The 15335-nt window shown below is 36.8% G+C and overlaps 1 protein-coding gene across 4 annotated transcripts in view; it reads right to left on the reverse strand.

Moving 5' to 3' along the window:
- The window catches only part of ANO3 (anoctamin 3), a 225796-nt gene that overhangs the window by 43356 nt on the left and 167105 nt on the right, over positions 1-15335 (reverse strand). For all 4 annotated transcript variants that reach the window (XM_087921237.1, XM_087921238.1, XM_087921239.1 and 1 more), the window contains 3 exons: positions 11749-11804; positions 8421-8542; positions 5807-5941 (listed from right to left, as the gene is read on the reverse strand). In XM_087921237.1, the coding sequence (XP_087777363.1) occupies positions 5807-5941; positions 8421-8542; positions 11749-11804 (313 nt within the window). The remainder of the gene's footprint in view (positions 1-5806; positions 5942-8420; positions 8543-11748; positions 11805-15335) is intronic.

The following is a 15335-nucleotide window of genomic DNA, read 5'->3' on the forward strand; positions in this document are numbered from 1 at the left end:
TGTAGTTTTTAAGAAATATATTTTTTCGCTCTCAGTTTGGAGTGGAATAAAATTTACTGCAGACACAAAATAGTACATAGAGTTTAATCAGGGTGAAAATAACAATTAGCTTTTTTGCTGTCAACAAAAAGTTTTGGATTTTTACATTTTTGTAAATTTTTGTAGGAGTTTTGGATTCTATAATGTCCTACCAGTCAATGACTACTTCAGCTTCAACCACAACAACACAAGAGCACACAACAGATGCAAACTCAATATTAACCACTCCAAACTTGATTGCAGAAAGTACAACTTCAGCAACAGAGTGGTCAATGCCTGGAATGCACTACCTGACTCTGTAGTTATATCCTCAAACCCCCCACTCCTTTAACCTCAAACTATCCACTATTGACCTTACCCCATTCCTAAGAGGTAAGGGGTGCATATAAGTGCACCATTGTGCCTCTTGTCCCTGTCCTATTGTCCCCATTTAATCGTACCTATTTTCTGTATTCTTACTCATGTTTATACTTATACCTATTATTTTGTAAGCGATTAACAAATCAAATCAATCAATCAATCAATCAATAACATTTTTTATAAAAACTCTCATGGAAAGTTTGTATCCCAAGGGAGTGCATAGGGATTCGAAATTATTTTATAGAACTCTTCAGTTTGCACTACCTATCGTAAAAAGTAGAATTAAACAAAAAGCTCAACATTGCCTTTGGTGATAAGAACATAGATAATTTTTGTAACAACGTTTGTGTCATTCATTGGGAAGTTTTTGATCTTATTTTTCAATCCAAGATCAAACATTTCCAGAGCTCTCAGCCCTCTTTATTGGTTAATTAAAGTCATTAAGTGCATAAATAGGGACTAAGATGTCATGTCCCAGTTTTAACCAAGGAATCATCTGACTAGTTCTTTATGCATTTATAGGGATATAAAAGAATTTTCCCACAGTTCTGGATGAAGATTAAATCCAGCTGTAATTTAGTCTTCTGTGAATGGGGATTAGACACTTTTGAAACTTTTATAAATGGCTACATCTTTAGGTCTTGTCTTTCTTTCCAGAATGAAAATGCCCCAGATCTTTCTCTCTATAGAGACAGACTAATTTTCCTTTGCTATACTTCTTGGACACTATAGGATATCAAAGAGACACAGGTGTAAACAGTCCCTTTTGCCAAAGAGAGAATTCTTTCTAGCTTGCTACACTGCTCAAATAGAAAAAAAATGAACCTTGATTTCATTATAAATAAGGCTTGCATTTAATGCATAGCAAGCAATGGCATTCTTTCTTGCATAGTAATTTCATTAGCTTTTTTGGAATCAGATTATTTATCAGACCTTTTGAGTCTTTGAAAGTCTATACATGCAGCTTTTTACCCATTTGGTTGAGACACTGATCATACAAGAGCTTTGCAGAAGACTCTTTGCTGCTGAGATATGGTGGGAAAGCTTTTTGCTGATAAATTAAGTAAAGCAAGAACCCTGGCAGTTAAAACATTTTGAAAGTCAAGTTTATTGTTAAAAATCTGACATAAAACCTCTGGAGCAGAAAGCTGTCCATTTATACCATGAAAAGATTTGTTTGCTGTCAATCCACCCATCCCTATTGTTCAAATGATCAAATGACTCTGATTCATTCTTGTGTGCTGAAGAAGAGCAGAAAATATAGCTCTTTGTTTATACATGTAGTTTCTGCCAATTTTTTGTATTCTTACTATCCAAGATGAGTTTGAAAATTCACCATAAAAATCATATTTTCCATATTAGCGAAAGAACATGTTTCTACCCTGGAGATTAGTTTAACTGCTGCAAGTTTTGAACTGCCTGAGTATCCCAGTGATGGCTTTTGTTTCAATGAATTACCCTTGAACTTGATATATGTTTGTTTAATGATCTGGTTTTTATACTTCCGTGTTTTGTTAAACAAAAACATACCTAATGCTGGGATAGGTAAAATGATACTTGTCTTTTTAATATGGAATATACACCTGGTCATGTTTATTTTATACAAGAACATTTAAAACTTTAACTGCTAAATTTATTCATTTGGTTGGTTTGAAATCTCAAATCAGCACATATAATATGAGGAGATATATATATATATAGCTAGGACATATGTTTAAATAACTCCATTTATATTAAGATCAAGTAATCATGTTTTGCTATGAATAACAATAACATCTGAATTATCTACTCATCATTCCTTCTAAAAGCCAGCTGCATTATTTAGGCATTTTTTTAAATGTCAAAGTCATCACAAACCACTAGATGGAAGACTTGCTTTAACTACATAGTATACTCTTACATAACTTTAAGAAATTACATATTGCTGTAAAAATCATATGTACAATACACATAGATTCACTCAATATAGGAACTTCAGAGCATGGCAGAATTTACAGAGCAAACAAACTTGCTTTTGCTGGAAAATAAAAGTGTCCTTTTCAAGTTTGTGTGAAACTCCTGTATTTTGCAGAGGGAGCTGTGTACACGCTTTGTACATGCTTTAGTGCACACTTTAAAGGTGGAGCTAGCTAGTGGTACACGATGTTGCAACAAAGTGATGAAGCTATAATCTAGCAGTACATTCAGTCTAATCAATATTCTGCTATAACCAATAGTGCCTTCAGAAACTTGTAATGTTATCAGCAGATGACTTTCTACAGATTATGGTCCATTGGGAACTTTAGGGGGAAATGCTACTATGCTCATAATTGTCATTCTTCTGAGACTACTTATTTAGACAACTTATGTGGCTTCCAATATTGTTGTGGCAAACCTAGGCAGCTAGCAACACGAGTCAAAAAACATTAAAAAGAGTTGCAATAACAATCAACTTCCAATGCACCAAAGTCCCTTAGACAGAAAGCAAATAGTTAACAGGTTTCTCTTACCACCCAATCCTTACACTTGAGGGAAAAGCCATCCCTTTAAAGCCTTATTAGATGGCATAGAGCCATCTAAATCTTAAGGGGATGCTGCTCCACACAGCATATGCCATGGCAGAAAAGGCATTTCTGCCATGGCATTACATGCTGCTTACTAGAAAGAACTTGGAGTATGTCTATCTTGGTGGATGGGTGGGATAGTTGGAAACAATTGTACAAATATGAATTGGTTTTGTGCTGTGTAAGGCTTTGGAGGTGACAGTGAACACTCTGAATTGTCACAGAAACTTTTCAGGAGTGAGTGTACCCCATGGAATATTGGTGTTCTATGTTCATACCTTGATATTGTCAAGATTGGCCATACTGTCATATTCTGGAACAGTTACAACCTCTGAATGGTGTTCAGGAGCAGTCTCAGGTAGAATACATTCTAATAATAAAAATGGAAGCTAACTAAAGCGTAAATGACCATGAATCAGTCCTGATTCAAAACTGAGTGCTATTGTTGCACAAGAAGGATTTGTGCAAAAGATCTATACATGGTTGCCCTATGCTCCTCAGGCAGGAGCTGTGAGTCCATAATATACCCCCACACCCTCACAAATTGTACACCAACTCTGCCTGGAGGAGTACAAGCAAGCCTATTAAGAATTAAAGATGAAAAATATCTAGACTAGGGAGGCTTTAACATTTATTATCATGTGGTGTGCCAAGATTGTATAGAGGAGTGGGAAAAATATTATTGATGAAGGAATGCAAGAACAGTTAAGATAATGTAAATGACAATGGGAAACTGGAAAGCATGAAAAGAAATTTGAAACAACATGCCTTGATTCTATTTGGTTTAACAGTAGGCAGAGAATTATGCTGATAGACTCTGTTAAAATACTGTACAACAGTAAGTAACATTTTTGATATCCTTGCTTGGTCTGTTTCCTCACCTAGCCTACTTCAAAGGGCTGACAGATAAGCTGAAATATGTTCCTCCCCATCCAGAAACCCTACATCCTCCAAATAGCAATCAGCTACCATTGGAGCAGTAATTTGATAGCTATCAGAATTTCTGAAATTCCCTACCTTGCTTGGAATCACAGTTAGTGCCTCACGTGAACCTCACCTGGGCACGTCTCCAAAAAGGTACATCTTCCCCATTCATTCAACCACATTTCAATAATGCATACAAGTTTAGCTCTCTTACCTACAATTAAATTGTGGTTAATGCAAGTTTTATTATAGACTAACCAAACATTAAATAAGAATAGCCATAAACCAGGACCACTAGAGTTTAGATGACAAGCCATTGGGATAAACAAGATTGGAATGGATTATTGGAAAAATCATCTTCTCAACAAATGGCCTATCCTCTGTCTCTTGCAATCTCTCTTTCTTCCTGCCACCATAGTATATTTCTATGCTTAATTCACCAGATTGTATCAACCTCCCTTGATCCAGCTATTCTTCCCCCAAGTCAAAGGGCCTCTCCATTCTACCAAGAGGGAACAATTACTTTACTGGCTTCAATTTCAAGGATATTTTTTCAATTTGCAAGCATCTCCTAATCTGAAGCATCATCTCACATCTTTCCCCTCACCCAACAAAAGGCCGCTTGCACCACTGTATCATATCATTCCCAGATTCTCCACTCTCATCTAGTACCAACCAACTGCATTCCTATAAAACTAGAGTAAACTAGGATACATCAATATCTCTTGCCCAGTCAAAATGAACAAATATCACAGTAAACTCTAGCCCACCAACAGACAATTCAGTCAATAGGTAGAAGAAGTGTAAAGGCAACACATTTTCTTGTGGACTTTGCAATTATTTAGTTAAGTAGTTGCAGAATACAAGATTAATATATTCTGACTATTTACCTTCTGTGTATGACATAGTTCTTCACAAGATCAAAATCCTTTTATTTGTTGATTTATAAAGCAGAGAAATCTTTTAAAGTGAATTTTATTTTTTCTGTGCACAAACATATTTGCATTGCAAATTATTATTAAACAGAAAAATATCAGAGAGAGAGAGAGAAAGAGACAGACAGACAGACAGATAGACAGACTATGGATCTGGATTGACAAGTATTGTTTAAGACACACAAGCTACAATTTAAGTAAGACTAAAATGAGCATGCAACATTTATAAGTTCCAGTTCTACAAAAGTGTAGCTTTTTTCCATGATTAACTGCAGGAATCACAGATCCTCCCCCCTAAAAAAACATTTCACAAATCTACAATTTGCCAATGGAAATTATTATTTTAGTTACTAGTGAATTACAGGGAGTCCTCAACTTACAACCACAATTGAGCACAAAATTTCTGTTGTTAAGTGAAATATTAAGTGTGTTTTGCCCCATTTTACCACTTTTCTTTCCACCATTGTTAAATAAATAACAGCTGTGTTAAGTTAGTAACACTATTGTTAAGTGGCTTCTCCATTGATTTTGCTCATCAGAAAGTCACAAAAGATGATCACATAACCCTAGGACACTGCAATGGTCATAAATATGAGACAGTTTGCCAAGCATCCAATTTTTTTGCACATGACTATGGGGATGCTGCAATGGTCATAAGTATGAAAACAGTCATAAATCCCTTTTTTCAGGGCCATTGTAACTTTTAAATGAAATGTTGTTAGTTGAAGAGTTTCTGTATTTCTGCAGAGAGCGGCCCTAAATGCTGAGGCAAGACTCAGCTGCTTTATAAAGGTGGTATATATCTATATTAACAAACAAACAAATAAATAAATAAAGTCATACAAATCTGGAAATAAATAAATAAATATTTAAGCAGCAGAGCATCTTTCTGGAACAGAATCCAGAGTGCTCCACAGCCCTTCAAACTGTAACATTTCCTTGGATGATCCACTGCTTATTCTTTGCCATTTTTTAAAAAAAACATGGTATCCTTTCACTTCTTACCTTACTTGGCTAGAATCCATGGTAAATAATCCATAAAGGAAAACAAACAATCCAACAAGTGCAGCAGGGATAAGCATCCCAGTGTACCATCCCAACCAAGCAAAATAAAGACCAATTTTCTCTCCAAAATATCGCCTGCATTTAAAAGCAAGAGAGAGAAAAGACAGAATTAAGTCACCACTGCTTTAAATGTTGAGATGAATCATAATCATGGGTGGGATTCTACTGGTTCAGACCAGTTTGGGTGAACCCCTTCCTCTGAAAATCAGCTATCTCCAAACCAGTTTGCTGTGATGAGCATGTGGGCCCGCCCGCCTGCCCCTGCTTTTTCCTGTCCTTTACTTCCTTTGTTTAGAGCACAGCTGGTTCAAGTGGCAGAGGGTTTTGCCGTGCCTCAGCTGTTTTCATCACAGGGACTTTTTGTAGAAGGTAAGTATTATAACTGTTTTAATTGCGGAGCACACATGTGTGATCACCGAACCAGTTGTTATATTGGTGGAATCCCACCCCTGATCATAATCATATTAATCATGGCAGATGAAGTACCTTTTATATAGAACCAAAGGATTTTAAAATTTTCCCTTTAACATCAAAATCGAGGGCTTTTGATTGAATTTAAGCAAATTCATGTCATTTATCAATAAATTGGGAGGCAACTAGAATTTGCATAAAGCAAGGGCAGGATTAGGAGAAAGAGACATTTGAGCAAGGACATGATAGTCTGTTTGGTTTGACAGTTCATACATAAAATCAACATATATATCAAAACAAAAACCAGTAGGTTATCACTATTACAGTTTGTGTGGCCATGGTGGTTCACATGGTAAGATACTGGGCCTGTGCACCATTGAGGTCAGCAACTCAGCAGTTCGATTCCTATGAGCAAATAAACCACATAGGGACAAGAAAGGAGCGTCCCCCGAATGCCAACTGGCATTCAGGCATCCCGCAGGTAAAGATAACACCATTCGAAAAAAATTCCTTTCACAGAGGCAGCCAGCCACCTTGGTGACCCCTGGCTAACACGTGCCATATGCTAAATAAATAAATAAACTATTACAGTTGAAAAGAAACAACTGACAACTAGTTTGGACAAATGGTTAAGGCACAAGGCTAGAAACCAGGACAGACATTGTGAATTTTGGTTCCTCCTTTGGCATGAAAGCTAATTGGGTGACCTTGAGCCAGTCACTCTTTCAACTTATGACATCAGGTTCAGGTGACAATCCAGTTGGTCATTTCCTGTTGCAACTAAGGGATCAACATTTGATTGATCTGAAAGAAAAGAAGAAGTGGACCTGCACTTGCAGAAAAATCCGAGGAAGAAAAAAAATGCTTCACTTCTGTAATATGGTTTGATTAAACTGTTTAGACAGAATCTTTGGGGAGATGATGTCAATTGAAATCAGGATCTTCCAAGTGAGACAGAGGATCTGCATAGATTTTGGACTACCTTCAAAGTTGCAATTTATCCTGTCTAGCAGGGTAAGGAATTTTGGAGCAATTTATGTGCATTCATTTTTCATGTACTTTTTTTGTAACTTGAAACAAAAAACTCACTAATATCTTAAAATACAGTGGAAATCTGTAGATGTTTCTAAACACAGTAAGACAGCTATGACTAACACAATTTTTTTGTTAGAGGTACTTCAACAGTTATCAATCAAACAGCATTCCATGGATGGTGAAATTAAGTGAAACTTCACATATATAGACCTCAGCTTTTCAGAGTTTGTGTGCACTAGGTGGAATTCTATTGCAATCTGCATAATGATGTAATTAGGAAAATACTGGTAATTACATGATTTCTGTCAATTTGATTAATGGTATCATCATGCCGATGATGCAAATGAAGTTATTTCTATCAATTTGAATCATTTGTGCAATGCAAGTGATTTGTGATGCATTTACATTTTTCATTTGATGCAAATGACCTCATCTGCACCACTGCAATAAAATACCCTTCAGTACAGTGACTAAAAATAATGACCTACCACTTCAATTAGACCAGAGGTGTCAAACTCGTGTTGTCATGGCAGCATCACGTGACATATTGTGACTTTTTTCCCCTTTGCTAAACCAGGTGTGGGCATGACCAGCACATGACACCTCCAGCCCATGGGCCACAAGTTTGACAGCCCTGAATTAGACCATTAAAAACAGGTCTTCTCTACTTTACTTTTAGTAAAGATAAAGGATACTTTATTGTACACGTCTGAACTGCACAAAATTGGAAGAGTGATAAAATACCACCAGATGAAGTCTTGATTCAAAAATAATGGACTGTGCTAAACTAGATAAATTCATTATGGAACTGAAAGGCAAAGAGGATAGAGAATACTATGCGACATGGGAGAGGTGGTACGAATGGGTGAAGGATAAGTATAAAAACAATGTATAGTCACAAAATAAGAAACATGTATAAACAATGACACAATAACTGTTAATGGAAATGAGATGTTTGTATTTTTTGTTTTTAAAGAATAAAATTTATTTTTTAAAAAAACAGGTCTTCTCTGTGCCACAATGGAAGAACAGATATATTGGATTTCTCATGGGATGGTCAATGACACAGAACCAAAACAACTCCTGTTATATTACATATATACATTACCTAATCAGATCCAGAGGTTGGTATTTGTACCACATCCCCCATCGTGCCCAGCGTTCATATAATAGATGCCGATGGTTCTTAGCTCCATGTGTTTTGATAGGATGCCTGCTCTTGTGACTTCCCTGGAGTACACATACAAACCCAAATTGATATAATGAAGAATTGGTATAATACTTATAGTAAATGGGGTCTTAAAATATGTTATTACAATCAGTGTTTCTTTTGAAAAATAAGGATATTATTAATAATTGGCTTATGTAACATTGAACAAAATCAAATCCATAGCTCAGAAACCTCTTAGCAGCATGAAACCATTTCTTTGGAATATAATCAGGTGGAATTATCTATAAATGTTTTGTCCCAGTATTGTGGAACTACAGCACTTTCTAGCTGAGAGACTCCCTTACTTATTAATGCAAATTTATATAGCATATTTATAGAATACATTATAATAATCATCTTATTAATTCTCATTAATTTTTATGTTACAATTAAACATTGAGGAGGAGAAGCAACAATTTACTAAATATACCACTGTTGCATATAGAAAGAGTGTATTTAGATCTAATATTCTACTCCTATGTACAGTTTGGGGATGAGGAAATATATCCAATAAAAATCTGTGAGGTTAGTTTAGAAGCTATGATTTAAGATTGTAATTATGTGCCTTGCTAAATAGTTCTTGTTTTCATATTTTCCTTACAAGTATTCATGCTGTTAAAGAATAAAAATACCCGGAAAGATTGAATTTATCAGATCTGAATATCTTAATTTTACAAAAGCTACACTGGTTGGAACTGCCTGCATTCTTAGATGCTACCAAGAATAATTAATAATATTAAATTAAGTTTCCCTTTGTCTTAGACTGTGAATCTAACTGTAAATTGTTCACACATAATAATTCTAAAACATCGGGAATACCACTTGAACACCATCGGAACTGACCAAATCATTAATTCTAAAAGGCAGGTTTATTTGGAACAGCTTTCATTTTGCAATGCCTCCTTTATTATTATTATTAAACACTATCATTTGGACAAAAATGCCAAATCCAGCCTAAACTTCTGGTTGAATGCAACCAACTATGATTTATTAAACTTATATGCCTCCTGACTCTCAGTGACTTTGGGTGGTTCACAACAATCAAGAAATTATAATAAAATCAATAAAAAATAAATACAATTGAAGCATTCAATGATTTGTGTGATGTGTTATGTGTGTGGGTAATTATATTATATTATTAATTTATAATATGACTCATTAGTTTTATTATTTTTATATGAGGTTTTTACATTCTTGTAAGCTGCGTTGAGTTGCCATATGCAAATAGACAGCAGTATAAATTTTCCAAAGAAACAAACAAATAAATAAATAAGAATTGAATAAATAAATGCATCAATTGATAATATAACACTAGTAGAATATACTTATATAAAATGGGAGTTTTCAGACTTTCTAAGATTGTAGCACTCATTTCAAATGAATGAATGAATAAATGCTAGAATCATTTATCAAGAATTCTAATGTTAAGATGAATATATTACCAAGGATTTTATATTTGTTCTAGACAATTCCAGTTAAATTAGGGAAAGACTATTTTAAAGATTTAAATAAAATAGTACTGAAATACATTTGGCAGGGAAAGAAGGAGAGAATTAAATTAAAACTACTACAAGATGTTGGAATAAGAAAAGAGTTTGGCTTGCCCAATTGGGAGTTATATTATCAGGCAACAACATTGATGTGGGTTTAGGAATGGATTAAATTAAGGAATACTAGATTATTGATGTTAGAAGGACATGATTTGTTGTTGGGATGGCATGCTTTCTTAGGGTACAAGGGGACTAAAACACATGGATACTTTAGGAGGCATTATATATGAGAGGCTTTATTATTAATAAAATGGGAGAAAATTAAAAGACAACAGTATTTGAAAATACCAGTTTGGTTATCAACTATTGAAGCATTCGCATATCCGGTAATCTCTAGAGTTCCACAGAATACAATTTGGGAAATTCTAGTTCAGTAAACTGTCTTGAAAATAAGCATTGAGTTGGAAGTCACCACTATTCAAAGGAAACTTCCTATTATATTACGATGTTTGTGTATAAGCTCTTTCACCTTATATTGATCTTGAGAGGTAGGAAGATTATGTGTGCAATGCAATAACAGGACTCCTGTTTTCGCTATTGTCTTACTCAGTACATGATAAGAGGCTAACACTGCATGTACATCAAATGCTTGCATTTCTGATTGAAGTACATGCTACTATAGGGGATCCCAAACCCCAGTCCATGGGTGGCATTGGTCCACATCATGTAAGAAACTTGTCTGTGCAAACAAGCGAAGCTGCATCCATGGGATGCAGGCAGCACATGAAACCATGTCCCCTACTGTGGAAGTCTGTGGAAAAACAGTCTCCATGGAACCAGTCCCTGGTGCCCAAAAAATTTGGGGGCCACAGCCACTGTGCTACAACATGTCATCTTATTGCAATTCAGGTGCATTTTCAGATTTACAGAAAGGAATTAGTTTGTACCAGGGCGCAAAGTATTGTGTCCTGCTGAGACAATCTTCTTCCACACTGTCATGACAAGATGGGCAGTGGCCTTCAGCCAAGCACTGTAAGTAGGACCTGTAAGGGCACTGAGGAATGTTTTCTTGACTGGACTGCGTCAAGACACTTTTCAAGAATTTCCTCTCTATTTCTTTGTAATATATACTTAAAGTATACTTCAAGCTGAATTCTATTCAACTGTTTCCACCAAGGCTATATTTATGCTCTGACTGTAGAACACATACTAAATATCTCTCTCTCTCTCTCTCTCTCTCTCTCTCTCTCTCTCTCTCTCCCTCCCTCCCTCCCTCCCTCTTTAACACATAGCAGACATTTAACACAGTAATGGAATCAGTGGCAACTCTTTAGAATCCAAAATGTCAGCCATAAATGTATGAACCAGAAATTTAAAATTTGGTCTCTCACAGGGACAAATTAGAAAGAGTTTCAAAGGAACTAGCTCTATATTTTAGGCTGAAACCTTTTGGATATTGGTACAGAATAAATCCCACTGTGCCTTGTTTCTGAGCAAATAAGCATCAGATAGGGCTGGCTGCCAGGCAATGAAAAATTTCTAATACAGAGAAAAACTGCACAATAACATCATGCATGTTATCATTATCAGGGGAAAAAATAACTTTCAGAGAAGCCTTACAGAAATTTCTGCACGGTAGCATCAGACATATTATCACCATCATAAAATAAAAAGACATTCAGACAAGCCTTACAGAAATGAGAAACAGAAATACTCAACAGAAACTTTAAATTTACCTCATGAGGAGGAAATGCAGCTTCATATGTTCCATTGCTGAGCAACCTGTTAATGCCTAAAAGAAAGAAGACATGTTTCAAATCTTTGAAATGTTAAAGGTAAAAAAAACTTCAATATTAAAATAAGTAAGTACCAAACAGATATGAACCTGTTTCAAGTTTGGAATCCTATTAACTCTTTGAGGCCTTATTACCTCAGGGTTTTTCAGCAAAATTATTCTATGGTAATCCAACACAGTTTACAGTCCCATATAAAAACCAACCTTCTGCTCATTATTCTGACTGGGATTAGCCTTTCAAGTATAGCACTGATCCACATTTATGGGTTTATCTCAGAGGTGGTATTCAACTGGTTCACACCTACTCAGGCAAACCAGGAGTAGTTATTTGGCGTGGATTGCCAAACCGGTGGTGACCCCTGGCTGGCCACACCCCCAACCCAGTCACCCGGTCGCTCACTTGTAATCGTTCTCCTAGCTTTCTGTTCCCCACGTCCTCTTTCTCCCCAAGGGAAAGGAAGAAAGGCATGGACGCTGCAAGTATCACTTCCCCCGTATGAGTTAAAATGTCTGGAGTGAGAAAGAGTGCAGTCTGACAGAAGGGGTGGAGGTGAATCGAGCCTTGGAGCACTTTTGCAACGTAAAAGAAATGCATTTTGGAAGCAGCAGGTCCTTTAAAAACGTCTCCAAGGATTCCCCATGGAGGCTGCAAGTATCGCTTTCCCTGTGTGAGTTAAAGTGTCTGGGGTGAGAAAGAGTGTGGTCTGACAGAGTGGGTGGGGGAATCCACTCCAGCCTTGGAGAAATTTAAAGGAGCTGCTTCCAAAATGCTTGTCTGTTAAGTGTGCTCTCTCTCTCTCTCTCTCTCTCTGTGTGTGTGTGTGTGTGTGTGTGTATGAGAGAGAGAGGGGTGGGGGAAGGGAGAGAAAGAAAGAAAAAATATAGGAAGAGAGAGAGAGAGATAAAATTCTGTGCTATTACTTTTAATTGTTCCATTATTTATCATGTGTTAATATTTTACACTGAGGATGCCAAACTCTGAGTAGAAATCCTGGGAAAGGTGTCAGAATAATATTTAGAAGGGATCTTGGGGTGAGCCCTATACCATTTCAGAGAAATGGCTGTCCAGTCTTTTCTCAAAAACTTCCAGTGATTGAGCACCCAGAACTTCTGGAGACAGGCAGTTACACTGGTCAGGAAGCTTCTCCTTAGTTTTTGGTTACTTCTCTCTGTTCAATTTCCATCCATTGCTTCTTGTTTGCATTCTGCTTCTTTGGAAAATACATTGTCCCCCTTTCTTTGTGCCAGCCCCTTAAAAGCCTGTTGCCTATCACACTCTTGGGTAAAGCATGTGAGCCATTTCCTCTTTTCAATGGTTCATGAAAGTACATCTACAGTATGCAGATAATAAAGTCAAAAAAGATGAACAAGATTTTTAAAGAACTATAGATAAGTTGAGGCTGGGTGATAAGGAATCGCTGGGAGGAGAGGGGCCAGGTGAGGCACCCCTTGATATGAGTGACATTGAGTTGGACATGCCCACCCAGTCACATGCCCACCAAGCACACCCACCCAGTCACATGACCACCAAGCCACACCCATCCAGTCACATGACCACCAAGCCATGTCCAACAAATAAGCCACTCCCACAGAACCGGTAATACAAATTTTTGAATTCCACCACTGGTTTATCTCCGATCATACTGGCAGATGGCCAGATTCAAAGGAAAACAGTTAACAGTTGTTGTGTACATGTGTTTTAACATGACTTGAAACATCGGTGGAATAAACTTAATCTGTCTCCCCAAGCTTAAATACCACTCACATTCTAAGGTTTGGTGAATTCTGTCTTACAAAGTAATATAAGTTAAGGATTAAAAAGGAACACTGTTAGGAATGCATAACACAACAAGCTGCCTTAATGTTAACTTTTCTTATATCTACTTGAAGTAGAAGCTACAGTGCAGTGTATCTACTTACAGAGCTCTATCATCAAAAAAGAAAGTAGATCATCTTGGATCTATTTGGAATTTTCTCAGTATTAAATAAAGTGATAAGAAACTACCTCAGTCTGAAACTTGGACACACCAACTAAGTTTGGGTGAATAAATATATAAACCTAGGTTTAAGTGTTTGTAGCTTTAAGCACCAAACTGCAATGTCATTAGCTAATTAAGGGTGCGGTTGCAAGCGGCAATAAAAGGCAGTGAGAGAAGCGTAACAGTCCTGCTCCCTGGTCTCTCTGCTCTCTGCCTGCCTGCTGCTTACTCCTGTTTGAGACGTCTGCTTGATACTGTTTTGTTGGCTACTGTGCTGGATACCGTTTCTGCTGAACAAAAGGACTATTTCCTTGGTGAGCTGATATCCTGTGTATACTCAGCGTTGTCTTCGAGAGAAAGGTATCGGGAGGAGAAGATTTACAAGCAGATAAGGACATAGTACTTACTAGTTAATGGACTAAGTTACTGGATGGATATATTTGTGAATGACATATGGACTGATTGACAATGCTTAAACTCTGAATGGATTAAACAACTATTTAAAACAACAGTGTTTGTCTCCAGTGTGTGTATACTCTTGGGCCCAGCCTCTCTCATTTGGCTGCCTGGCTTGACTGCTGCTGCACACTCTGCTTGGGGGTTTGTCCCCAAACACTAACATTGGTTATGGGCCCAGTGCGCACAGTCTAACTAACCAGGATATAGCAGTGAGAGTTTGGTGTGAGTTGCACATTACTGTAAAAACAAACTGTTTTCCATTAGTTTGTTAAATAGTTATATATCTGAAGAGCAATGGCACAAGTAAATTTGCCAAATCTGTCCATGATATCCAGACTAGATGGAACAAACTATGTTTCATGGTCAATGAAATGTAGTTTACTTCTACGAAGAGAAGGTTTGTGGGACATAATTACAAACCCACCAGATGTATCTAACTTAGATCCTAATGATGAAGAGGATGATAAACTGATACAAGACTATAAACGAAAGAATGAGCAGGCTTTATGCATCATAGGACTGACTCTCTCAGACCAGCAACTTATCCATATCCGTGGAGAGGAAAATGCTGCAAACTGCTGGGAGAACCTCAGGAAGATATATGTTCGGGACAGTGTAGGAGCTCATATATATCTTACACGGAAGCTGTTTAGAACACATCTTGAGAAGAATGGAGACATGTTAACTCATTTAAACTGTATGAAGAGCATTTTTCAAGAATTACAAGAAAAAGAGCTTATATTTAATGAGTTGCAACAAGTATACATCATACTGTCTTCATTGGATCGAACCTATGATGATTATGTGACGGCTTTAGAGGTATTGCCAAAAGACAGTTTATCATTAACCGAGATTACCGGCAGGCTATTAGAAGAAGCCAGAAGAAGGTCTGAACGTGACCAGCTGAGAGAAGAAGAGAAATTATCTTCAAAGCTTGAAAGAAACCAACTAAGTAAAATAAAGCACCCGGAGGAAGAGAATTTATCTTCGACGGCATACACAATTAAAAAGTGTTTTAATTGTGGAGGCAGAGGACATTTGGCAAGATTCTGTAGAAAAGAAAAAAGCCAGAATGTAAAAAGGCCAAAGA

The sequence above is a fragment of the Pseudonaja textilis genome, chromosome 1, assembly GCF_049901715.1.
Source record: "Pseudonaja textilis isolate UNSWEBS1 chromosome 1, rPseTex1.2, whole genome shotgun sequence".
Lineage (NCBI taxonomy): Eukaryota > Metazoa > Chordata > Lepidosauria > Squamata > Elapidae > Pseudonaja > Pseudonaja textilis.